At 38.1% G+C, this 27,285-nt stretch overlaps 2 protein-coding genes across 2 annotated transcripts in view; both read right to left on the reverse strand.

Annotated features, from left to right (window-relative positions):
* Positions 1 to 11,233, reverse strand: part of LOC106870420 (BOS complex subunit NOMO1) — a 35,827-nt gene extending 24,594 nt beyond the window's left edge. Inside the window, exons 1-8 of the mRNA XM_014916490.3 lie at positions 11,002 to 11,233; positions 5,502 to 5,637; positions 3,973 to 4,073; positions 3,375 to 3,481; positions 3,076 to 3,148; positions 2,013 to 2,090; positions 1,140 to 1,214; positions 228 to 356 (exon numbers count right to left, since the gene is read on the reverse strand). Of these exons, the coding sequence (XP_014771976.2) occupies positions 228 to 356; positions 1,140 to 1,214; positions 2,013 to 2,090; positions 3,076 to 3,148; positions 3,375 to 3,481; positions 3,973 to 4,073; positions 5,502 to 5,637; positions 11,002 to 11,133 (831 nt within the window). The 5' untranslated portion in view covers positions 11,134 to 11,233. The remainder of the gene's footprint in view (positions 1 to 227; positions 357 to 1,139; positions 1,215 to 2,012; positions 2,091 to 3,075; positions 3,149 to 3,374; positions 3,482 to 3,972; positions 4,074 to 5,501; positions 5,638 to 11,001) is intronic.
* A 2,535-nt stretch (positions 11,234 to 13,768) lies between these two features.
* On the reverse strand, positions 13,769 to 27,207 carry LOC106870119 (transmembrane protein 209). The gene is made up of 16 exons (XM_089338517.1): positions 27,110 to 27,207; positions 25,234 to 25,366; positions 24,139 to 24,197; positions 23,509 to 23,640; positions 23,043 to 23,362; positions 22,350 to 22,455; positions 21,465 to 21,551; positions 20,674 to 20,849; positions 20,257 to 20,319; positions 19,337 to 19,433; positions 18,315 to 18,440; positions 17,327 to 17,421; positions 16,420 to 16,534; positions 15,483 to 15,580; positions 14,825 to 14,898; positions 13,769 to 14,699 (listed from the first exon to the last, which is right to left on the reverse strand). Exons 2-16 carry the CDS (start codon positions 25,362 to 25,364, stop codon positions 14,648 to 14,650), a joined length of 1,731 nt encoding a protein of 576 aa, XP_089194643.1. The 5' UTR covers positions 25,365 to 25,366; positions 27,110 to 27,207; the 3' UTR covers positions 13,769 to 14,647.
* Positions 27,208 to 27,285: the final 78 nt, after the last annotated feature.

Consider the following 27,285-nt stretch of genomic DNA (forward strand, 5'->3'; position numbering starts at 1 on the left):
TTGGTAAGTGAGGAGGGTCATCTTTGGATGAGCGAGGTGGGTCATCTTTTCACCAACCAAATCTACTCACAAGTTATTGTTTGACTTGGGACTATAATAGACAACGCTTGCCCAAGGTGCTATACAGAGGGACTGAACCCGGAACCATATAGTTGGAAAGCAATCTTTTTAACCACACACACACACACACGCACAAACACATTTGAAAACGGGTCAAAGATCCTCACCAAGTAATACTGTCCAGTTGGAAGAGAGGCAAAGTTGAAGGTGCCGTCTTCTTTTGAGGACATATGGCATATGGAATTGTCACCATTCTTCAAACTTTTCACTGGGGTCTTCTCACAATCTGTGACTAACTGAAAATAGTCAGAAAAACAAGAAACAAAAGATAGTTATTTCTGTAGAGCAAAACATTGGGGTTTGTAATCTGGGGCTGGGCAAGAAACCAATTCTAGTAAGAGAGGATTTATAATTAACTGATGATGTAGCCTCAGTTTATTACTAGTATTTTATTTCACCAACCCAGGGGAAGACATCAATTATTGGAAACCTCATTCTGTGGCACTTTACCACAATAAAAATAATGATAATAATAATCCTTTCTATTATAGGCACAAGGCCTGAAATTTTGGAGGATGGGGTTAGTTGATTACATCAAATAATGATAATAATAGTTTCAAGTTTTTCCACAAGGGCAGCCATTTTGGTGGGAGTCAATTATATCAACTCCAGTATGCAACTGGTACTTAATGTATGACCCCGAAAGGATGAAAGGCAAAGCTGACCTCGGCGGAATTTGAACTCAGAAGTAAGGACAGGCGAAATACCACTAAGCATTTTATCCAGCGTGCTAACAATTCTGTCAGCTCGCCGCCATAATAATAATAATAATAATGGCTTCTGATTTTATCAGAAGGCAACACTTTTTAGTGGGAGTGGTACATTGAGCCCAACACTTGATAGGTACTTTATTTTATCAATTCTGAAAGGATGAAAGGCCAAGCTAACCAAAGTGGAATTGAACTCAGAACATAAGAGTTGGAACAAATGCCTTTAAGAATTCTGTCTGCCTGGGTAAGATTTGAAATTAAATTAAATTACAGAGGGCAGGGGGGGGGGAGAGAGAGACAATGACTTACCTGTGGGTCTACTGTATCAGAATAGAGCAAGAAATTCACACCTTTAATAGGTTCCCCTTCACTAAAAACGTGGCCCTGTTGGGAAAAAGAAGGAATTGGTATTTGTAATAAACCTCAAAGAAAAAAACAAGAAGAATTAATGAAAGCTGCTAGACTCAGTCATTTGGTAATGGCTGGAGGCTTGACCAGGTGGCCTGAGCAGACACTGGCAGCTTTTAACACATTGAGTGCCAAAGGGAAATGTGTAAATCGGTCCCATGTGCCACAGGTGGTTTTTGTCAAATTCGCATAGTATTTCAGTTGTATACAGTTCATTTTTCAATGAGAAAACGCATACAATATATGTATATGCGGCACATTTGTAAAGTCTGTTTGATCATGTGATCACATAATTTTTATATAGAAATTTGGTAAAGTTCCTCTCGTTATTTATTGTCACCTGGCATGATTCCTTTTTACATGGTGTCAGGTCTCTTCCTTGTTCCAGGTGTCATTTCAACTGTCATCTACATGTTCTATTCATCCCTTGCACATCGTTTAAATGATTTATTGATTGAGATGTTTAACACATTCAGTGCCATGCATACAATATATGTATACACAGCACTTTTAAACAATAAACTGCGATATGGCGAGGTATTACACTATTGAAGAAATATTCCCTGATATTATCCATGGTGGTGAAAGTATGCTTCTAAGGTTAGCAATTATAAGATGGGTAACACTCTAGTTATAATAAAAATGATGATGTGACTTACCACTACCGCCACCAGTATTAGACTAGCACTTGGTGGTAGTGATGGTGTCGGTGGTGGTAAGAAACCAATAGGAACACTAAAACATGAAGTTTCAAAGACAAAAGTTCTGACTTACATTGACATCATAACCAGCTACGACTAAGTCATCACTGATGAAGACATTATCGGAACCAACTGTCACCTTAATCTCTGACTGCAAGAAAAGAACAACAAAAGCAATTAGAATCAGAGCTTCAATTTGGGATATAACGCTTTCATTTAATATATATATATATATATATATACATATAGTGGAGGCGCATTGGCCCAGTGGTTAGGGCAGCGGACTTACGGTCGTAGGATTGCAGTTTTGATTCCCAGACCGGGCATTGTGAGTGTTTATTGAGCGAAAACACCTAAAGCCCCACGAGGCTCCGGCAGGAGGTGGTGGCGAACCCTGCTGTACTCTTCCACCACAACTTTCTTTCATTCTTTCTTCCTGTTTCTGTTGTGCCTGTATTTCAAAAGGCCAGCCTTGTCACACTGTGTCATGCTGAATATCCCCGAGAACTACGTTAAGGGTACACGTGTCTGTGGAGTGCTCAGTCACTTGTATGTTAATTTCATGAGCAGGCTGTTCCGTTGATCGGATCAGCTTGGACCCTCGTCGTCGTAACCGACAGAGTGCCATGCTATATACATATATCATCATCATCATTGTCATTGTTTTAATGGCCACTTTGACATGCTTCCATGGGTCAAGTGAAATTTGCTGACGCAGAGTTTTTCTAGGGCCAGATTCCCTTCATGTTAGTGACCCTTAGTTGTTTCCCAGCAAAGCAATGGTTTTCCTTCATCCGGACAGGTTTTCATATACATGTGATGGTGAAGTTTGTCTACGATTAGCAAGTGATGTGAAGGACAAGGGAGACAACCACAATCATCATCGTCGTCGTCATCGTTGTCATCACCACCTCTGCTGCCATACAAAGCCACTGTGCTGGACCATGTAAAAAGCACCCTGCACACTCTGTAAAGTGGTTGGCATTAGGAAGGGCATCCAGCCATAGAAACCATGCCAAAACAAGGAAGGAAGGAAGGAAAGATAGATAGATAGATGATATAGACAGACACACACACACACACAAATATATATATATATATATATATATAGTCAAAACTTTTTTGTTCTCTTTTACCTTCTCAAACTTCCAGATGGGATGTTGGCCCCTTATAATATAATCTCCTGGTAGAACTTTCCGGAAATAATAACTGTGAAGAAATGAAGAGGGAGAGGATTTCAATTACATTAAAAAAATTGGCAGAAAAGACAAATATTGTTACAACTGGTTGGACAAACACTCTGGACAAGGTTGTTCCTGGTATACTATAGGACATGATGGTCACAGATGGACTATTATTATTATTATTATTATTATTATTACCAGTGGTCCACATGTACAAAAAGCAAAAAAAAAAAATGCATTGAAACACTTACAAATCCGCTTCTTTTGACACTGTGGTCTGTAATACTTCAGAGCCATCAGCAGTCATCAGGCTCAGTTTCACATTTCCAGGGCCAGTCTTCTCACCTTTACTCAACACCTGTGTAGATAAAAGTAGACAAAAGTCTGATTAAAATATTTTAAACAATTACAAAACAGTGAAAAAAGAAAAACAAAAAAGCAAACAGAGCTTTATTTGATGGAGTAAATCAGTTGTTTGCTGATTCCGGTTAACAAAAGTTCATGTTGATGGAGTTTTCTCTATCTGGCAGGGTAACTTCAACTGATGAGACAGACAATGAGGTCAAAACACCACAGTGTCTCAAAGTTACCTTCCATTAATGAATCACATATGTTATGAACAAATGTCACCTTAAGGCAGGATGTATTCTCTGGAGGTGAAAAGCAACAACGATCAGCCTATTCATGTTTAAATCTGCCAGAACATACGGCTCTTAAATTTTGGTACATCATCACATTGGTAGCATGAAGAGAGGGGAGACTGAGTCACACCATTCCAAAGAGTTTAGCCATGTCACACTGTGCCAAATCGAGCAACACTATTCTAGAGAGAAGAAACACAAGACTTACCATTCCACGGATGGAGAAACCCTTGAATTGAAAGTTTATGTCTTCTCCTAAACTGCATTTGTCTGTGCTGCCATCAACATGTAAACGGACAGATTCTGGTTCTGAAAAAGATAGAATTCTAATGTTAGTTGCCCTTTTCATGAATATACTTCACATTTATTTCTTATTGTTACTAGGGGTTAATAGATCAGTTTAGCTGCTTCGGGTCAGTAGATCAGTGGAGTTGATAGAGGTCAGTTGACTAATGATGGAGCAGCCAGGGGCTGCTAGATTAATGAATGAGATGAATATATTAAGATCTGGCTTTATAGTTGGGTGCCCTTCCTGCCACTAGCTCAAACCTATATTACAAGGGACCTCTTATTTCAGACATCTTTGAAAGCCCCAAAGCCAGTGAAAGAACTGTAGATGGAAGAAATGACAATATCCCTGGTTGTAGCTCACAGTTTTTGGGGAAGCACAAATGGAAACACACAGAACCGGTCAAAACTGGTTTCCTCTACCACATCCACTCCCAAGGCTTTGGTCAACCCAGAGGTATAGCAGAAGACACTTGCCCAAGATAGTGTAACCAGGATGACAAACAGAGGGACTGAACCCAAACCATGTGGTTGGGAAGCAAACTCCTTAACCACACAGCCAGCCTACACACACACACACGTATATTATCATCAGTTGGTGAAATACTATTAAGTGCTTGTGTTCTTCATAGATATTTTCAAAAAGTTTGACTCCACACATTTCAAAAATCTCTCTTAAGAACAAAAACATTAAAGCCATGACAAATAATAAACAGTATTTCACCAACTTCTGGCTTCTTTCTTTTTTACCAATATATAAAACCTATACAATACTACAGACATAATACATATATATATATATATAGATATAGATATAGATATACACACATATACATACATATGGTTATAGACACATACATGTACAGTCCTCTTTTCATGCTGGTATGGGTTGGATGACATGACAAGAGCTGGCAAGTCTGGAGGCTGCACCAGGCTTTCGTTGTTTGTTTTGGCAGGGTTTCCATGGCTGGATGCCCTTCCTAACATGCCAACCCCTTTAGAGAGTGTACTGGGTGCCTTTTGTATGGTACCAGCACCAGCCAGGTCATGGAATAAGTTGCAGGACAAGACTCCTTGACCGAGGGGTGAGTAATATTAAGGAAGGTGGCTTTGTGCCATGAGATGAGAGGTTAGAGTGTGAGTAGAGGAAGAGAAGGGGGTGTCTGGCAGTAGAGGAGATACATGGCTTCCTCGGTTGGGAGAGAGAGATAGCGAAGAGGAAGAGAGAGAGAAAAGAGAGAAAGAAAGGAGAGGGTTTGGTGATAACTTTTAAAACATTAAGGGCCATTGGATGTTTACAAACTTGCAATTCAGTTACTCCAAGAATTCTCACCAAAATTCCTTCACACAAGTTCAACTTGTAAGAGATGTCTCCTTTATTCTAGAAAGAAAAAGTAAGAGAAGGCAAGGACCAGTTTTAGGGATCAGACAATCTTTAATGATACTTACCAAAACTCCAACCTGGTGGTGGTTCAACTTGCAAGATGAAGTCCCCTTTATCATAGAGTGGAACAAGATAGTAGCCATTGTTGGGGGCACAGTCTGTTTGATATTTTATACTTCCTTGTAATGTGTACAGTTTCATCTGACGAAAGAACAAGACAAGAATTGATGTGAAGAAGAGAATCTTTTGTTGTAAATGTTCAGGGATTAGAAAACTAACAGACAAGTCAACTAGTTAACCCATAACCCTGAGGGAATAATAACAAATTAAGAGGGGCAGCTGGGTTCTACTAAAATGTCTTAAACAAACAGGATAATATATCTTATCTTCAGACACAAAATCATTTGAATCTACAATGTTACAACCAGAATTTCAGAACCATAACCTTAGAGACACTTAGCCTCATTTTCCAGAGAATTCTTTTTTTTTAAATATTTAGCCATTTGATACCAATCTACTAAAGACTGCTCTGATTATATGATAATAACTTCAGGTTTGAAGTGGCTTCAATTAAAACCTTCCATCAAAATTTCATGTCAGTTTACTAAATCCTTCATTTTGTTCAAAATTAAGTGAAACAAGAGCAGTGTCTTTCAACAGAAATATGGTAACAAAAGATTTAACATCATCTAATCTAAAATCTTCCATCAAAATTTTATGTTAATTGTGTCCCAAATACTAGATTAATAATTTTAAAGTTATTTTATGAATTCCTTCATTATTTTCAAAATTAATTGAAACAAAAGCAGCATATTTCAACAAAAATACAGTAACAAATATGTTAATGAAGAAAATTAGTAAAGATTTCATTCGTTGAAATATTATAAAATTCAAAATTCAAAAATGAGGAAGAGATTCATAATCTCAAAAAATTATAATAATTATCTTTTATGACTGCAGGCATGGCTGTGTGGATAAGAGGTTTGCTTCCAAACCACATGGTTTTGGGTTCAATCCAACTGTGTGGCACCATGGGCAAGACTGGCCAAAGCCTTGTGAGCAAATTTGGTAGAGAGAAACTGAAAGAAGCTCGTGCATGTCTCCTTGTCTTGGCACAGTGTGATGAGTGTCACCGCCATACAAGCTGTGTCCTTCATTTCCAATAGTCTTCCGTGAGAACAGGTCTAGTTATGGAGAAATATTACTTCGCTTGGGAACAGGTGATAGTTGACTACAGGAAGGGCAGCTGGCCAAACAAATCTGCTTCAATAAACTCAATCCAATCCATGCAAGCATTGGTAGTGGACATTAAAACAATAACAATGACCATATGTAATGGACTGTGTTCTGTAATCAGCTTTTATAAGATATAGGGTCCTAACTGCTAACAAGATTATGAAAAGGAAGCATTTTCATTTTGAATAAAAAACTTATTTGATCAAATCTGCAAGTTCTATCAGCCAAAACTATGTCACAAAAAGTCCAGTGGGTGACAGGAGAGTATGTCAAACCGAGACGTACCTTTGACATAACTCAACAGAGGCTGCAGGCTAAGAAAACCAGTTTAATCCAGATTAGCTTTAACCGAACAGATTATATAATCTGTTCGGTTAAAGCTAATCTCGAGGATTATAACAAGTGGATAATATATGTACAATGGGATGAAGGTGATACAGATTTCAATGACTGGGTAAAATAAGTGAATGACGACATGTTATTAAAAAGGGTGGAGAAAACATTGGCAGTATTTAAAAATATTTTAATCAGATTTAATATTTAGATTTGGTGGTCCTTACGTTTTGGACACAAAAACCTTAACAAGTAAATATGAGTTAATGAGTTCACATCTGAATAACTAGAAAATATTTGTTTTTTTAATTCCAGTTCTGCCCTGATTGAATAGAACTATAGATAAAAGATACTCCAGCCGTGACCATCCCATAGTATATATCTTTCTTTTACCTTTTACTTCATTCAGTCATTGCTCTGCGGCCATGCTGGAGCTCCATCTTGACAGGTTTAATCAAATCGAATCTACCCCAGTACCGTTTTTTTTTCTCCCTAAAGTCTGGTACTTATTTTATTGATTTCTGATGCCAAACCACTAAGTTATGGGGACATAAACAAACCAGCACTTGTTGTCAACTGGTAGGGGAGGGACAAACACACACATACGCTTTGGAGAGAATATTAATATTAAATTAATATAAAGCGGCGAGCTGGCAGAATCGTTAGCATGCCGGACAAAATGCTTCGCAGCATTTCACCCGTCTTTACGTCCTGAGTTCAAATTCCACTGAAGTCGATTTTGCCTTTCATCCTTTCGAGGGCGATAAAATGAGTACTAGTCGAGCACTAGGGTTGATTTGATTGACTTAGCCCTGTCCCCCGAAATTGCTGGCCTTGTGCCAAAATTTGAAACCAATATCAAATTATCCTATTTCCATTTAATAACATTTAAGCATTTACATATTCGTTTCACGTATTTGCAACGCCGAAAACGGGTGGTGTGCGTGTTGTTTACCTCCACCCTATACACAAATATAATTTATGAAGTCTCTATTCCAAATCATACTTCATCATAACAATATCTTATCTTTATTATTATCACCTACAATTACTCAACAGTTTTCGTCGTAAATAGGAGTTGTATAAAAATATCATGGCTTATAGGAAATACTGAAACGAAAACAAATGTTCTTTACCAGAGAAATGTTAATGCTGCGATTCCAAGCACAGAAAGTCTATACTTTCTGCCAATTCTCATATATCGTTACATCTCTTATATATAATTTTTTACAGCTGTTTTTTAATGTTATCAACAAAACCGTAATCTACACCCTCCAAAACATGTAAGCGAACTTACGATTACCCAGAACATTCCAAAATTAAAGGTAAATATCGTAAAACCCAAAGAATGCTTTCATGGGATTATACAGATAACTGGTTCTCCATAAAGTAAAAATGAGAATGAAAAGTTGTTTTTGGTAAGATATTAAAAATATCAAGAAAAAGGCCAGTATTTTAGCATCTGTACAAAAAACTCATGGATAAGTTTAATAATTTTCTATGATCAGACACTCACTCAGCCCCAAATTCATTAAGCAAAATCGAGATTAAGGTCATTAACAGTTTTCAACTAAAGTATTGGTGACCCAAGTTAAGTGATATCACTACAGACTTGAGCTCACCCCACCCCACGGCTTGTTTTGCCTATAAATTTTCTTTAAAACGCATATTTTTTAATGAAATGTTCTTGTGATATATTTTAGACGATGTAGATTATGATTATGTCGGGAAAAAGTTGTAAAAATGTTTGGGTATGACATTAAACTGCATCCGATGATGAGAATCCAGTTTGGTTGTTCTGGAGTTGTAGGAGCAAGGCGGGGTCACCTCTTCATTATCATTACTCCCAGGTCCGTTCTGACCCGGAACAGTGGTGTACCTGTCAGGGTCCCATGTATGAGTTAAACAGATTCTTGTAAGGGTTAATTGAGCTCTTTATCTCCGGTGAAAGCGATCAATTTAGGAGATGGAAAACTCCAAAATTAACACCCTCTTCCAACATGCTTTAAGCCAGCAAAGAAGAATGCGGCTGTTGAGGCCAACATGTGGTATGTCCAACATGTCTACTATGGAAGAAACTATCTCATATTAATATGTATTGTGCCGCAGATGGAGATGGCAGGAAATGATGGTGATGAACAAGAACCAGGAAAGAATTATGTTTGAATATTGTGGAAGAGTTCCAGAAATCCTTCTCACCCCCAGTTTTGTTTTCCCCGTAACTTTCTTTCAAGCGCATGATTAATAATGAAAATTTCCGATGATATATTTTAGATGGTATAGCTTACGATTATATCGGTAAAAGTTGTAACAAAATTTATTTTTCGTGAGTTTCCGACAATTCTCTGGTTGTCAAATTCGTTTCCACATAAATTTCCTCTTTAAAGTATTTTTTTTTTGTAGATTATGATTTAAAAATTGTTTTCAAATTTTAACAAAATGATCGTAATCTACAGCCTCGAAAGCACATCTCTAGAAAATTTCGTTAAAAAATATGCTGTTTTAGGAAAGTTATGAGGAATCAAAAATCATGGGACGGGGCATGTTTCTGCAGTTATACCGAAGTGTTATACATATTAAACAATAGGGTAAAAATTGGATATTAATTAATATCAATTTAATACCATGTAACAAGCACATTAAAAGAATCAGGGAGGTTCAGAAAAAATCTGAGATCTCAAACGATTATTGTATATGTATATATAAGAATATATAAAGATATATGTAAAGGAGGCCACTAGGTGGACTGCTAGTGTGCTAGAAGAAGATCACATGTCATGTGTCTACTAAGACCGAATAATTCTTGCCCGATTTACGTTTCTGTTGCTTCGCTAAATCCCCTTTGAGAATTATTCGGTCTTAGTAGACACAAGAAGTGTTATATATATATATATATATATATATATATATATATATAAAGAGAGAGAGAGAGACCGGTGCTTTAACATGTTCATAAGAAAAAAAGAAACAAAACCTTATGGAAACGTTTCATAATTCCTTAACAATTCTCTTTGAGTTTGGCCCTAAGCCAACTCCAAAGCTACTGATATAATAATAAGCTTTATATAATATACTTCGCTGACAAGAGACGGGCCACGAGGCTTCAGATTTCGAGGTTTGAAGAACCAAAAATAACATCTTAGATTACCTTGAGGGCCACAAATTAATACAACGAGAATATAATCGATTGAAGCGACCTTAATATATGAACTGCACTTTTCATTATCGAGGTCCCAAGGTGGAAAGAAAAGTAAAGTTGACTTAGAAAAGGGTGCGACAGAATTCAAGGATTTCGTCCTATGAATCTCCATTAAAAGTTAACCATTGTTTTTATATATTCTTGCCATTTTTTTAACGAAATTACTTCGATATTCTTCACATTTACCAAGTTGATGATATTTCGTCCGCTGTCCTGGCATTTCTGACATATTAGTTATAATCGGTGGAGCAACAATGGTAATTGTATCTAACATGGGCACAAAGGTACGAAATTAGGAGGAGAGATACATGATATATGGTTGATATCTAGATATTAACCGATATATATCCAAGTACTAGTCTGGTGTTTTACTTATTATCGACCCTGGATAGTTAAAAAAGAAAATTGGCGACAGCCGAATTTGAACACAGAACATAAAGAACCAGAAGGAATACAGCAAAGCATTTCGTGCGACGCTCTTACCGTTCTTTGATGCCATCAGCTTTGAATGATGGGTTTTAATTTAGGCACAGAGGCAGTACGTTTGAGGGTAGGGGCTAGTCGATACCATCGATCTAAGTATTTGGTTGATATATTGTATTATGTTGAGTCTGAAAGGATGAAAGACAAGGCTGACTTCGGCGTGGTTTGAACTCAGAACTTAAAAAATCGAAAGAAATACAGAAAGGCAGAATGCTGTCCGGCGCTTTAAAGGGCCTGCCAATTAATACATTGCAATTAATAATAATAATAATATTGCGATAATAATAAAAAAAAAAAAAGATGCTTGGACTCACCTCAACAAGAGAGAAATTGATTTCGACGTCGGATTTGACGAAACCTCCACAACCTAAAACACTGTCACACAGGGACCTTGTGGGAATGTAAATAAATAAGAAGAAAAAGCAGATTAACATTTCCCCCAGCATTGTTTCGAAGAGGTCTTCTTCTTGGTGGAAGCGGTAAAAGAAAGGAGCCGAGACGAACCAAAGACGGCGAGGATTGTGTTTCTGGAGGAAAGAAGAAATCAGGGAAGCACACTTCCGCCGGTTAAATAAGTTACACTAGAGTTGTGTCCCCTTGGCTAATTAAAAAAAAACTTTCTAGCAATAAAAAAGACGACGACGAAGAAGAAGATGGTGGTGGTGGTGACGACGACGACGACGACGATTGGTTCTGATTTAGGCAAACGGCCAGCAATGTTGGGAGTAGCGGGTGGTCGATACCATCGACTCCAGTACTTGATTGGTAACTTAGATAGGTTTCGGCCAGTATAGGGCCCAGGCCAAATGTCTACTTTATTTTATCGACCTCAGCGGGATGAAAAGCAAATTTGATTTATCGACCCCAAAAAGATGAAAGGCAGCTGTTTTATTCAAAGTTTCTAATTCCGTTGAGTATGCAAATTTATAAGTTAAACACATTAAAATGACAACACTTGCCTGGCATATATATATATCTAGGTTGAAACACAGAATAAACTGCCTGCATCGGTTGTCAGGACAGAGCATCCTCCAAACAATTCCGTGCTTCCCAAAATTCACCAACGCTACTCCTGCGATTCTTTCCTTCTGACATTTCTTTTACTGTTCACTTTCCTTCCTTTTTTTTGTATTTAAAGCTTTCATTGCTGTCTCTTCCTACTTGACTTATGGCAGCTTTCTGTCCCTCTTTTAACCTTTTCCAGCAAGTTGTAGTGCCCCACAACACTATATACAACAAACTCATTATTAGTATTATGACACTGCCCTTCCCCTTGAAAGGGACACCAGTCCATTGCAGGAGTAACTTCCCATCTTATTCCTGGAACCCATTTACAGCTGAATCGACTGAAGCAATGTGAAATGAGAACACAACACACCACCTGGGCCAGAAATCTTATAATCATGAGGGAAACACCCTAACCACAAGGTCACACATTTCCCTAAGGGGTTAGGATACTACTCTTCATATTTCTTGTTGGAAAACTGAAATAACATGTCTTGCCAGGGGCAGAAATTGTTGACAAATTATCTGTAAAACAGGAGAGATATTTATGGAAATAGAAATGATAAAACAACAACAATGGTTACATCATTTTATGTCGGCTTTCCATGTTGGCATGGGTCAGGTGAGTCATCAGAGTTGGAATCAGTTTACATTTGAAGCAACTGCCTTCCCAGAAGACAAGAGACTATTTTACACATATGTTTTGCAGCCATGCATGTCTGGCCCTTTTAAGAATACCCTGATATGTTGGGCAATATGATATGCTTGAAAAGGCCTGTTGAGTCAAGTAAAACCAATAACATAGCTGTGGTTAGTGCCCCCTGACTGGTTCCCGTGCCGGTGGCACATAAAAAGCACCATCTGAACGTGGTCATGCCAGGCCCACCTGACTGGCTCCTGCGCTGGTGGTACATAAAAATTACCAGCCGATTGACTGATGCCAATACCCCCTGACTGGCTCCCCCTATGCCAGTGGCACGTAAAAAGCACCATCCAAACGTGATCGATGCCAGGTCCACCTGACTGGCTCCCCCTATGCCAGTGGCACGTAAAAAGCACCATCCAAACGTGATCGATGCCAGGTCCACCTGACTGGCTCCCCCTATGCCAGTGGCACGTAAAAAGCACCATCCAAACGTGATCGATGCCAGGTCCACCTGACTGGCTCCCCCTATGCCAGTGGCATGTAAAAAGCACCATCCAAACGTGATCGATTCCAGGTCCACCTGACTGGCTCCCCCTATGCCAGTGGCACGTAAAAAGCACCATCCAAACGTGATTGATGCCAGGTCCACCTGACTGGCTCCCCCTATGCCAGTGGCACGTAAAAAGCACCATCCAAACGTGATCGATGCCAGGTCCACCTGACTGGCTCCCCCTATGCCAGTGGCACGTAAAAAGCACCATCCAAACGTGATCGATGCCAGGTCCACCTGACTGGCTCCCGCTATGCCAGTGGCACGTAAAAAGCACCATCCAAACGTGATCGATGCCAGGTCCACCTGACTGGCTCCCCCTATGCCAGTGGCACGTAAAAAGCACCATCCAAACGTGATCGATGCCAGGTCCACCTGACTGGCTCCCCCTATGCCAGTGGCACGTAAAAAGCACCATCCAAACGTGATCGATGCCAGGTCCACCTGACTGGCTCCCCCTATGCCAGTGGCACGTAAAAAGCACCATCCAAACGTGATCGATGCCAGGCCCACCTGACTGGCGTCAAACTGTCCAACCCATGCAGCATGGAAAACAGATGTTAAATGATAATGTTTCATTCATGCAGAGTTTCTACAGCTAGATGCCCTCCCTAACACCAACAAGTCAACAGAGTGTACTCGGTGCATTTTATTATGACATCAGCACTAGAGATGCCAACAAGTCCTCAACAATTCGAAACCATTTCCAAAGCAGGCATTGGTGCCGGGTACAGTCCTCTGGTTCATATTAAACTCACCAAACCATGCCAGCAAGGGAACAGGGTCGTTGAATGAGTATGATGTCTGAAATTGGCTCCATAAAACAATCAACATTTTTATGTGTTACATCGAGGTTGAAATAAAAATCAAGACAAAACAGTTTTAGATAAAAATTTTGATTTTCTTTTATACAAAAAAGAAGTTTACAATAGATATCTGCATAAAATCAAAATCCTGTACATTGCTTCAAAGATGTTAACAGTTTTTATTACACACACACAATTTCTAAGAGATTAGTTTTAAACAACCTCAAAGAAATATTTGTGTACAAAAATACATTTTCTTCTGTAGCAGTACTGTCTCCCACTAACACTTTGTACCTCCCTAATATATATATATATATATATATATATATATATACACACACACACATATACATATATATATGTGTATATATATATATATAAGTATGACACCAAATTTGGGCTCTTTAGTGGGGTCCAAAATCTACCCCAGTATCTAGTATAGTAAGACATGGGGTACCAAACTCAGTTTGCTTGGCTGAGAAATTTTGTCACTCTCTCCATATTCGCCCACCCTTGGGCCTTCAGACCCCCCCCCCCCCCCCGTTTCAGTCTCTTTGAAATTCCCTGAAGAGGGTGTAAGAATTTTTGCCAGTAAAGACAGGAAATTCTTTGAGCAAGAAATAATGGATCAGCCCACCAGATGGCAGAAGGATACTGGAACGAAATGGTAATTATATCATTCGTAGAATATAACACATTGCGTTTAAAATTTGTGTCTTATTTTTGCTTTAAAAAACCCCCAGATAGAGGTTTTAGCCAACCCAATATACAAATGAAGAGAGAGAGAGAGAGAAAGTCGAAAACTTGATATAGATTCTTCGGAAGACAGAAGCAGGGAGAAGTATTTCTTGTACAAAGGTGTACAACATTGTGATGATGTAAATGCACCTGAGTCATGAGTTCAATCCCAGGTAGGAACATCCAGCAAGGAAGGTGATGGGTGATATGTTGCTTCAATTAAAGATCCACATTATATTCACACCAGACAATCCCAAGTTGACTCTCCTGAGAAAGAAAAAAAAAAAGAGAAACGGTTATATATATATTCTTGAAAATGGATGCGTGGCATTCGATCATACGATAATATAAATAATATATAAATATATGCAGATATAGAAACTTAGACTTACCCTAGCATTCCGTGTTCCTTTGCTTTGATGTGATAGAGGAACAAGAGTAGAGCGTGGAACATGTTATTTCTACCCTGTATTCAAAGAGAATTGAAATTATATTAAAAAGAAACAAAATAAAAAATTTGAAAATCATCATCATCATGTCAATGTCTGCATTTTTTTTTTGTTTTTTTATAAGCCTTGAGGGTCAAAGGGTCAGCAATCCAGTATAAGATCCCTGCACCTCTTGGTGCCCTGTCACCTATTTCATCTGTGATGGCCAATGTCCAAACACATCACTTCTCCCATAATCTCCTCATGTCTCTCAGCTGCCTTCCCACATGAACATGTAGTATCTCACTCACCTAGCACCATGGACAAAGTGCAATGCTAATGACAGGGTCCAGTCTGCTGACTTTTCAGTCGACGGTCTGAATCCCTATCAAACCAGTCCCCTGTAACTATCCAACACCCCATGATATTACAGGTCCCCCCATTGCTCATCTTTTGAAGATGACAAATGTCCCTCCCTGCTTTTTTTACACTGGAATTATTTTCAACCTTTCTGCCATCAAATTTCTGCTGAAATACACTTCCATCACAGGTAGTATTTTGTTTTATAATAATTAATGTTATTACTAACGACAATGTAATTTACCTGGATGGCTCTACTTACCTTTGGTAAATTATAAACATGTTCTCCAATGGTCACCTGGAAATGGGGTGGATTAATGTTTGTTTGGTAGATATAAAAATTGGACTTTTTGGTGAGATCTGAGGGAGAGAGAGAGAGATTAATTAAAAACAATTACACAAACAAATTTTAGAATAATTTCAATATTACACGGACACACACAAGTGTTTGTAATCTGTATATTTAATGGAATTTTGGCCAATGATTACATTGTGTGAGTTGCATGTTTGAGACGTACAGGCTGTGAAACTAACAGTAGTGTGTGTAATACGTGGTGTGAAATGCATACAGATGGAGTACTCCTTTTGTTCACCTTTTTACGCAGATCAATTTACTATATATATATATATAGATATATATATATATATATGTATATATGTATGTACATACATATATATATATATGTCTATGTATGTAAATATATTTATATATCATCGTCATTGTTTTACCATCCATTTTTCCATGCATGCAGGACCATATTATATCCAATGCATCATCCAAGAAGACGGCAGGTGTGTAGTTTGAAGGAGATTTAGCTGCTATTTCTAACAAAGAACTAAGAACCACATTATACTGAATGTGTCCTCTTCTAAGACAGTACAACATGTTATCTGAGGGAGATTTGACCATGATTTTTAGCAGAGAAAACTAGTGTTGTCTTCAAAGTAGGATGTATGATTTGAGGGAGATTCGGCTACTACTTTAGCAAATCAAGTGACTACATGAAGGATCTCCTGTTAGTACTATTGGTACCTATCAAAGCAGAGAAGTGGAATCTACCCGTATGAGATCTGAACTCAGATTATAAAAGAGACACAGCTACAAATTACAAGACATTTTACCCAGCCCAGCTACCTTGGCCCCACATCAACAGAAATAGGGTTCCAAAAAAATAAGAGAATTCCAAGTGCACACTCACCAGGCTTGTTAGGGGTTTTCATGAAATATTGCGAACTGAAGGTACGCTGGTCAGGAAATTTTGGATGAACAGGAAGCCGAGAGTCCATATATGTGCAAAAGAGATGCATGACAAGCTGAAAGAGAAAGAGACGGTCATTTTAATGTCCATTTTTCCATGCTTGCATGGGTCAAAGAAAATCTGTTGAGGCAGATTTTCTGTGGCTGGATGCCTTTCCTGTCCTCAACCCTCACCTGTTCTCAAGCAAGGTAATATTTCCTCATCACAGGTCATGTTTTCAAAGATAATTGGAAATGAATGACACCACTTGTATGACAGTGAGGCTTGTTTACAACTATAAAGCGATGTCTAGACAAAGAGGGACACACACACACACACACACACATGGGCAGGTGCTGGTGTGGTTAAGAAGTTTACTTCCCAACATGATTTTGGATTCAGTCTCACAGCATGACACCATGGGTGTCTTCTACTATAGCCCCAGGGTGACCAAAGCCTTGTGAGTGGATTTGGTAGATGGAAACTGAAAAGAAGCCTGTCGTGTGTGAAATGCATAAGTGTCAATTGTCTTGATATCACTTGATAGTTCCTCATTCCCTCTCTCTCTCTCTTTCTCTCCCCTCCATATGTTGTTACAACAGTGAAGGCTTTGCCAACATCACCATCATCACCAGTAGCCACATGCTATTGACTGACAGTTTCTCTTATCTTATCTTTTTATGAATATATATATATATATATCATCATTTAACGTCCGTTTTCCATATTGGCATGAGTTGGATGGTGACTGAGGGCTGGCAAGCCAGAAGGCTGCACCAGGCTCCAATCCAATCTAGCAGTGGGTCCGAGTGCAAAAATGAGAGGCAAAATGCTGCACTCTTTTGTTTGTAATATTTCTAATACTCACCGAAGCATCATTTGGTAAATGCTCCCCCCACTCTTTGCCATAATGACCTCCCTGATTCCAGCAAAACTCACTCATGCAACCATCTTTGCCAAGCTCTGAAGTGAAGAAAAAAAAAATAAACAGAATAGAAATCTAATGCTTAACAAATGGCACCAGAGGGGGGGGGGGCAAGAGAATACAACCAGGAGTATAGCAAAAATAGAGTACAAAGAAAAGAGACAGAATTGGTGACACAAGAGAGCAGTGTTTAATCCTTTCATTATAACATTTCTAAGTAAAACACACTCCTAATGAGTTTCAATTAAATTCTAAAATCATCACAAATTTAGACTTGGTTTCATTAAACAACTGTATTTTATTTATTGACATATTAAAGTGATTTTTGGAACACAGTTGAAGAAAAGGTTCTTAATCAATTCTATTGCACAATTTTTGTCTCAAGGTGATTCTAATTACATGTAAACCACAGGCTATCTTTTTTCTCAGTTGTTTACTTTCTGCGTAATGGTTTGTTTCCATAGTGATCGCTTCAAACAAGCTTACATACTTACATTTCCTTGATTTCTCCATATCTTCCGTTGAAAAGCCCTCAAATTCAGAATCACTGCTTGATAGCATGAAACTGTTATCCATTTTAAAAGTTGAAAAAAAAATCGAAAAAAATGTCCCAAAATTTGCACAGCTTAGATATCACATCAAACGATCAATGTCAGATACTGTAACTTAACTATTTACAAAATGAAATCGCGTTTTCATGAATGTACTAACAATATTTATGTGGAAATTCACATTTAAATATAAATGGATTCACTCGGCTGGTTTCAGCCAGATTGATTGGTTGAGCCAAAATATTTTTCGGCCAGGTTGGTAACAAAAGAGTTAAAGCAAATGAAAAAAAGAGAAAAAACAAGAGATAAATCAATATCAGAAATTGTACAAAAATAAATAGTGTTAAGAGAAAAGAGCATGGCTGATGCCACTAACTTACCATATATTCTTTTAACAAGATATTCCTGATTAGAGGTCAAATCCAGGAATGGAATTACAGAATTCAAGGTTGGTACAAGAGCTCCTTTGGTAAGTACAACTTGTTTCAGGTTGGCAATGCTTACTTCTGGAAAAGTAATAAGCACCAGATTGGTTTAGTGAGAAGTAACATGATGCCAGACAGGTAAGTAAAGAGGCAGGCAGGTTGATAGATATATGAACAACAGACATGGATATATATATATATATATATATATATATATATATATATATATATATATAGATAGCTAGATAAATGCATAACTAGTTAACTAGCTGGATGGTGACATTATGCCTCAGTTTATTTTCCCATACAGCCTCAGACTCAACGTAGAGACCTACATCAAATGCCTGGAGGATGTAGTGCTGCCCTGAGTCAAGAGGGTGACTGCTGGAAGACCCTATGTCTGGCAACAGGATTCTGCACCATGCCACACAAGCAGGAGAACCCAACAAAACTCCTCGTAACAGCAAAGATGAAGTGAAGGCAAGGATTATCAGCATTCACCCAACTTAAACAAGGAGACCATCCAGAAGAGTTGCAGGAGATTCCAAATTCGTCTGGAGGCTGTGGTTTGAAGCCAATGGCGATTTTATTGAATAAATTTACTCCTTAGTATTTCAGGATATTTTTATGTAATTTTGGTAAATATATCTGTTAAAATGAGATGTCAATGTTATTTTCATTTTTACGAAATTTAGATGACAGTTTATTCACCACACCCTGTATATACATCGATAACGGGTTTGCTAGACATATACACAGATAGTTAACTAGTTAGATACATACATAAAGAGCTGACTAACTAGATAGATGCATAGATAGTTAAGTAGCTGCATTGGTAGGCACATGCATAGACAGCTAGCTGCATAAATATCATCAGATAGGCAGAGTGATAAGCAGCGAGCTAGATACATGCAGAGAAAGTCAACTGGGTGAATATACACAGACCGATGCCTTCATCAACCAAGTGATATACTTACCCCCAATTAAATTATCTTCACTACCAATTCTTTTCAAGCAGTTATTAATACTGGGAATTTCTTTGGCCAGTTTAGCTACAATGGTCAGTGCTACCCACTTGAACATGAAATAAGAAAAAACAGACATACATATAACATTTAAGAATTAAAACAACACCACACACAATGTACACACACATACATCTGCACACGGCTACACAAAATCAAAAGGCTTTAACCCTTTCGTTACCAAACCCAGCTGAAACCACCTCTGGCTCTGTAGTACAAATGTCTTGTTTTCGTAAGTTCTGAATTAAAATCTTCCACCAAATCTTAGTCACAATTTATGTTCCTGACACTAGTTTAATGATAACCAAGTTATTTTACGAAATTCTTTCTTAGTTAACTAACTGATTAACTGATCAGTTAATTAGTTAACTAACTGATTGTTGGTAATGAAAAGAAGTGAAATATAGCCAGTACCTTTAGTTTTATTGATCAAATGACACTCCAAGGTACAAAAAAAATATTATTTTCAAAAGCTGTTGACTAGTTGAAAGTCCAAAATCTGACCCATTGCTGACAAGAAGGTCATCTGGCCTCAGGAAATTTGCCTCCATCTGACCCATGCAAGCATGGAAAAGCGAACATTATAAGAATACAGGACAATGTCATGTATATTTGTAGCCAACTGCTGGAGTTCTGTAGAATTTTATATTCATTTTATAAACTCTTGGAGTCTGTTGTAAGTGTTTCAATTAAATCTTTATCCAAAACCAAAAGTTTTGTCTTCTTTGTTTCAAAACCAGGGCTGCAATTAGAACCCAGTATCTTGTCAATGTGAAACATTGTTTATTCCACTCAACCAGAAATCATCAAGAAAAACAAACAAAACACAAAACTGAAACCAAAATAAATAAATAAATAAAAAAAAACCCTACCTTTCGTATTCGTTCTGTCCAGAGATAAAGATTTGCTTCACTCACAGAGAAACGGTTCCACACCTGGAATTAACCAAAGGTAAAAAAATCATCAAAAAGTTGAAATAAATAAATGCAACATAAAATTTGTAATGCCAAGAGGTGAGCCACCATCCCATGGGTCCTTAACTCCTTTATGGACTCGTACAGGCACCGTTGTGGCATACAACATGTTTTGGGCATTTTAGACCTGGTGGTGCCCATTACACTCTTCAGACCTGACCACAAATGGTTTCTTCCAGAAGAAGAGAAAGAGAGACAGAAAGAAAGAGTTGGAGAATGGGAAGAATTGACCCCCACCCTTGGCCCAAATACAAGACTAGTCCTTAGTTGACCAACCCCAAAAGGATGAAGGACAAAGTTAAAAGTTGATCTTACCTCGTTACCAGTGTACGAAAAAACATCTTGGGTTGTGTCTCTGGTGGTAGTCGAAGACTGCGGAGTACGAGTGGCCACCTGGTACTGGTATTTACGCAGGACACAAGTATTGTCGCTGGCTGAGCGACCGTAGTTCCAGAATGATGTGCTGCTACTTGACAGGGTCTCCGGAGAACCTAGAAATTTATGGTCAATGCAGAACATTAAATATTACAGGAGGGTAACAGCAGAGAAGGAGGAGAGAGTTACAAGTGGATAAGGGAGTGGTAGATAGACGTGTATCAAATAGAGAAGGGATTCTCAAACTGGGGTACGCAAGAGAAAAGGAATGGTCATGTAGGATGTAAGTCTGCTTCATAACCACATGGTTTCAGGTTCAGTCCTGCTACATGACACCTTGGGTAAGTGTCTTCTGCTATAGCCTTGAGCCACCCAAGACCGGACCTGAAACCATGTGGTTATGAAGCAAATATCATCCTACATAGGCATTACTTTGCCCTTACTCCATAATTTCTCTTGCATACCCCAGTTTTATAACCCATTCTCTATTTGATACATGTCTATCTACAACTCCCTTATCTATCTGCAACTCTCTCCCCTTCTCTGTGAGTGGAGCCTGTGGCACGTAAAAAGCACCCACTACACTCTCAGAGGGGTTGGCATTAGGTTGACCTCAGTCATCACCACCAAGCCGAGAGAACCTCTAACTGCCAACCCCAGTCAATCAAGCTTCTCTAAAACAGTTTTACAAAGGCAGCAAATCCAGAACATTCCACAACTTTGTTACTTACTCAGTTGACTTCTGCTCTCTTTTTGTTCTTCTTCTCGTAAATATTGACTCAATGCCTTCAAGTCAGTGATTTGTTCAAACGGATTATCTTAACAAACATAAAAAAAAAATGGAGAAACAAACATAAATAACCAAAAACAAAAACAAAAATAAATAATGAGTGATGGCTGTGGAATTCACAATTTAAATATTTCTAACTTTGGGTTTAGAATGAAATCAATCAACCACGACCCATCTGCACAATATTATTATTAGTTCAACCCTTAAGGCAGTGAGCTGGCAGAATTGTTAACACACTGCGCAAAATGCTTAGTGGTGTTTCATCCATCTTCATGTTGAGTTCAAATTCCGCGAAGGTCGACTTTCCTTTTCATCCATTCAGGGTCGATAAAATAAGTACCAGTTAAGCACTGGGGTCAATGTAACTGACTATCCCCCGCTCTCTTGAAATTGCTGGCCTTGTGCCAAAATTTGAAATTATTAGGTCTGTCCATCGTGTTTTTGAAGATGACCAGGTTTATCAGTCTTACACTTTGTGGGTTCAGAGGTGGCTTATTAGGACAATATTGGCACAAAATCCACAATTGTAATGGGGGCATGTCAGAGCAGAGTCAAGGCCTGGCAGGAAACTTGCTTTCCGTGCAGCCCTCAACTCCCGAGCTTTTCTGGTCATAATGAACCCTGAGTGCTGTGCTCCAAGGCACAATGCCACAGCAAAAAAAAAAAAAAAAAAAAAAAAAAAAAAGCAATCAACCAAGACACATACACAGTGCCAAACCAATCAACCATACCTGCCCCATACACTGCAGTGTTTCTTGAAAGCTAAGAGTAAAGATTTTGTGAGAAAAAAAAAAAAAAAAAGGTGGGGTAGTTAACTCCAACATACCGGAAATTTCTAAAGATGTGACATGTCTTGCTCTCAGACCACTTTGGTTCGGTGAATCATAGCGTGACGAATCAGTAAGACGATAAGAAGTGTTTAAACTGTCGTTCTATAGAAAATAAAAAAAGAGTTAATAACTACTCGTTATTTACTGCAGTAATTGGGTTTCCAAATTTGAGTGTGTACAGCATTTACAATTATGGATGCAGGACAAAGAATAATGTATATGAATGTGTGCATATATATATATATATATATAGACACACATATGTATATACATACGTATATATGTATATATCGGTGCAGGACGTCAAAAAAACGTAAACAAACACGAGATATGAAAATAACGTTGGGCATGCAAAAAACGAGAGAAACAAATGGAAAACAAAATAAGTAGCATAAAAAAAAATTACCCTTGGCCACAACCAAGATGTATTTACAATGCAATGTGTGTGTGTGTTTGTGTATGCATGTGCTCCTGTTTGTCTCTGACCATTTACTAACTGGTGTTGGTTTGTTTACATTTACCCATAACAGCAAAAAGAAAACTGATACAATAAACACTGAACTTCAATAAAATAAGTATTGGCTGCAATGATATTTTCTAAACCCTTCAAGGAGGTGCTCCAGCTTGGACACATTCCAATGACAAAAACAAAAAAAGACAAAAAAAAAATCAAACAAAAGAGCACTCACTGCACTGTCTGATGACCAGTATGTTGGTGAAGAGTGATTGCTGGAATAACTGTAGTGCAATGAACCGGAACTGACATTAGGGGTGTGACTGGAGTAAGTACTGGACATAGGGCTGTGGTACCTTGGAGATGAACCAGGAGGACTGTGAGAAGACTTACTACCAGAACCAGGTGTGTAATATATTGATGAACCAGCACCAGGTGGAGTGTGACTGCTCGAATAGCTGTGGGGCTGTGATGAGCCACTGCAATTAAACATCAGTTTGGTTGGAGTTGACGATGACACATTTGGTTTCAAAGGAGAGATTTTGAATCCAGGATCTGAAAGCAGAGATGGCGCTACTTGAAAGAAGGAATCACTTGGGTTGGAGATTAACAATTTACAATGCACTATTGCAATGGAATTGAAAAGACAAGTGCAGAAGTCCAAGAATAATATTGGAAAAGAAAACTAACTAAAAACTGACCTGTGTCATTAACTCCAAGCAAAGTCTTCTGTTTTGGGGTTAGCTCTATCTGGCTGCTCATAATATAGGGCCACATCCAACAGACTAAGTCCACCAGGGTATTCAGACAGAACAACAAAAAGAAGACAGATTCTATAAAAAAAAAAAATTTTTAAAATCAAAACAATGAAATCACTTAAGAGTAAAAAAACTGGGTATCATTTAATAATAATAATAATCCTTTTTGCTATAGGTGCAGGCCTTGAAATTTGGGGGAGGGGATAATCAATTTCATCACACCCCTCCCACTCCCCCAGTGTTCCACTGGTTTTTAATTTATTGATCCCAAAAGGATGAAAGGCAAAGTTGACCTCAGCGAAATTCAAACCCAGAATGAAGTAGCAGACAAAATACCGCTAAGCACTTTGCCCAACGTGCCAAGGATTCTGCTTTCTATTAGAAGGACAAGGAAGATGGTGAACCGGCAGAACCACGAGCACACTGGGCAAAATATTTGGCAGGATTTCATCCACCTTTATGTTCTGGACTCAGATTCCACCATGGTCAACTTCAGCTTTCATCAATGCCAATGAAAGACAAATGGTGATGATGATGATGATGATGCGAGTAATAAAAAAGAGGGGAACTTACCTGCATACCATAAATTAGGATAAGAAACTTCAAAATATTGTTGTATGGCAAAGTAACGTCTGTGGAAAGAAGTAAGATATTTAGTGAGAAATATCTCAACATAATAGAAACATGTCAAGATTTTTTTTTAAAGAATGTTTTATCAACAGAACAGGCAAGTAAAACAGATTGAACTTTATCAAACTCATCTTTTGTGTTACAAGTAATTCCTGATAGGAGGGTTTGTGGAAGAGTTTGGCATTTGCTTTGCCAGAGAAAACATTATTTCTCTTCCTCACTCCCAGATAAAAAGATACAGTTTAATAACTGAAAATATTAAATTTTTCTCTCCACACAGCAAACGAATAAACCAAACTCTTCTAAAAACTCTCCTATAAATTTATTGTTCCCATAACATAGGTGCAGGTGTTGTTTAGGAGTTTGCTCCCTAACCAAGTAGAGCATGCTACCTACGTTTCTCTCCAGTCTACACATGTCTTCTGCATTCAGAGCCCATGTCTCACTACCATGGAGTATAACCATTCATACACAAGCATCATATAGTCTACCTTTCACTCTGAGAGAGAGAGAGTCCTTTTGTTGCCAACAGAGGTAATAGCTCTCTGAACTTCCTCCACCCAATTCTTATTCTAGAAACAATACTTTCAGAGCATTCTTCACCATTGCTAATTTGGTCACCTAGGTAACAGAAACTATCTACAACCTCAAGAGAGCCTCCTGGGCATTTAAGAGAATCTAAGTCTCATGTGCTCTTAATGCTTATTGTTCCTGCACATATGCCACATACAAAGACGACTTTATCTGTTAATCTTCTGGTGCAAAATGGATGTTGAGCACAGGAGTTGTGCAAACTAAGTTTACGCTCCACATAGCTAGACAGGCTCAAAAGAAAAGCCGTAGTATTTAATTATTATTATTATTATTATCATTATACAAATTACATGGAAACATGTTGTAAATCATTTAGATCAAGAGATCTACTGTTACATAATTCAACATGTGAGCAACAACTTGGTATCTTAGCAAATACAAAAATAAAACTCCTTAAGAAAACAAAAACAAGTTCATAGGAAAAATATCAAAGTGATTACTTACATATCAATATACAGAATAAATGCCAGCAGGAGATTGAAAGCAGCCCAGAACAAGGAATTTTGTGAGTATCTCCATAGTTTCTGCTTTCTTAAGACTGCATTAATAAAGTGAGTGGCAGCTGTTCTTACCATTTCTAAATAAAAATAACAACAGAGTTATAATCACAATAACAATCCTTTAACCCTTTAGTATTTAAACCAACCATATCCAACTCAAATTTTATGCTTAAACCAGCCACATCCAGCCTCTTACACCTGCCCTACAATGTCATTCTAAAAATAAACAATCACATCATTGAAATATCTTGCAGCAAGACCTAATAAATTGATGCCAATTTGTCAAGTGACCATTCTTTGGATATGGTTTATTAGATGATTAAATTGTTCCCACTGCTTGAATGATCTTGTCGTAAATGACAAGTGCAAGCATGGCTGTGTGACTGAGCAGTTGAATTCCCAATTGCATGGTTTCACGTTCAGTCCTGCTGTATGGCACCTTGCACAAATATCTTATATCATAGTTCCGTGTCAACCAAAGCCTTGTGTGTGTGCGCGCGCGCATGCATCATTATCTTGGCATCGCGTGACAGTTGTAAATGAGTGTCGGAAGTTCGTTGATCATTTTCCGTCTTCCATGAAAACATGTCCAGCCATGGGGCAATACTACTTAGTTTAGAAATAGGTGGGTGTTGGTGAAAAGAAGTGCATCAGGCTGCAGAATGAAACAAGTTCCGTCTGACCCATGCAAACAAGGACAACTGGGCGTTACAACGATGAAAACATGTCTGCTCGATCAGGAGTGACCTGGGGTTAAACAACAACAGTAAATGAGGATGCAGGGATAGAGAAGTGAAATAAGCAACTCTTTCCTTAGGATTCCAAAGAACTAGAGATACTGTCAGAGCGTTTTGTTTTAGGCAACCATTCTTGTGGAATCACGAGAAGTCTTGTGACGGAGACGCTAAGAAACTTTTCGATGCTGATGTCAATAAGGAAACTGTGCAGGACATGTTGGAAGTGAAGTGATGGAATCGATTTATATTGCCTTGTATTCCTCTGTAAGACATTCTAAACGCGAATGGAATTATAACAGAAGAGAAGATATGTTCTCTGGGGGCTACATTGCCCTAATGGGTTGTACGTTAGCTCGTTCTCTGGACACATCACCAAAGCTCTCTGTTGCAAAGGTCCGAGTTTCTAACCAGAGTCTTTTACATTTAAAGAACTGCACACATACATACAAACAGTTCTTAGTTTCTGTTGTGAGCTGTACCTTGAACGATTCCAAGGGTTTTGCTTGTTTTTACTGTTTTACGGGTCACTAGTTCACCTCTTTCTGACAGTGTAACATAACGGATTGAAAGAGATACAAGCTCGACCAGTACTTGGCTGGTACTTTCGATCTTGTCATTTATCTATCGATCGATAAATAGATAAGTTTAAAAGCAATATTTGGGTATTCGTATCAGCTTAAACTCTAAACTTTACACTATTCGGAGAGAATTAGTCATTCTTTCGGGAGAGAGAAAACAATAAAAAAATTCTAAGCTCCATTTGTATTGTTTACGAACACGTTTATTTTGTAAAGTATAATTTACCTTTATATGTTCGTATGTGTGATATCTAAGTGGAGAGACTGAATTAAAATACCAACTAGAAACTGACGAAATTATAAACAAGTGGTTAGTAACTTCGAAACATAATGGAAAGAAAAAGAACAGAAATTGTTTTGAAAACACAATTCGAAAACATACATATAACCACATATATATACATACACAATACAAGGGTGAGAATACATTACTTTTAACACTGTAATAAAATCTATTTTAACTTATAAATATTAGGGATTTGGTTAATAATTAAGAGAACACTACCTGGAGTTCTTTTAATTAACTGTCATCGCATTAGAATAAACCGCGTGTAGAGGGGTAACAGGAAGTGGTATTACGGAGTGAATAATTCAACACTGATTGACGCAGAAAGTGATTGACTATATAATCGATTAAATCGATTTCGTGAATTTTACTGGGTTTAATTGATTATGTCTCTC

Source organism: Octopus bimaculoides, chromosome 20 (genome assembly GCF_046866305.1).
Source record: "Octopus bimaculoides isolate indiv1 chromosome 20, ASM4686630v1, whole genome shotgun sequence".
Lineage (NCBI taxonomy): Eukaryota > Metazoa > Mollusca > Cephalopoda > Octopoda > Octopodidae > Octopus > Octopus bimaculoides.

Coding starts and splice junctions, on each gene's coding strand:
- LOC106870119 (XM_089338517.1), bottom strand. CDS start 25,364: ATGGTAAGAACAGCTGCCACTCACTTTATTAATGCAGTCTTAAGAAAG. Junction 23,641..24,138: donor TCCTAATTTATGGTATGCAG/GTAAGTTCCCCT, acceptor TTTTTTTTATAG/AATCTGTCTTCTTTTTGTTG. Junction 20,320..20,673: donor TTTCGTACACTGGTAACGAG/GTAAGATCAACT, acceptor GGTTAATTCCAG/GTGTGGAACCGTTTCTCTGT.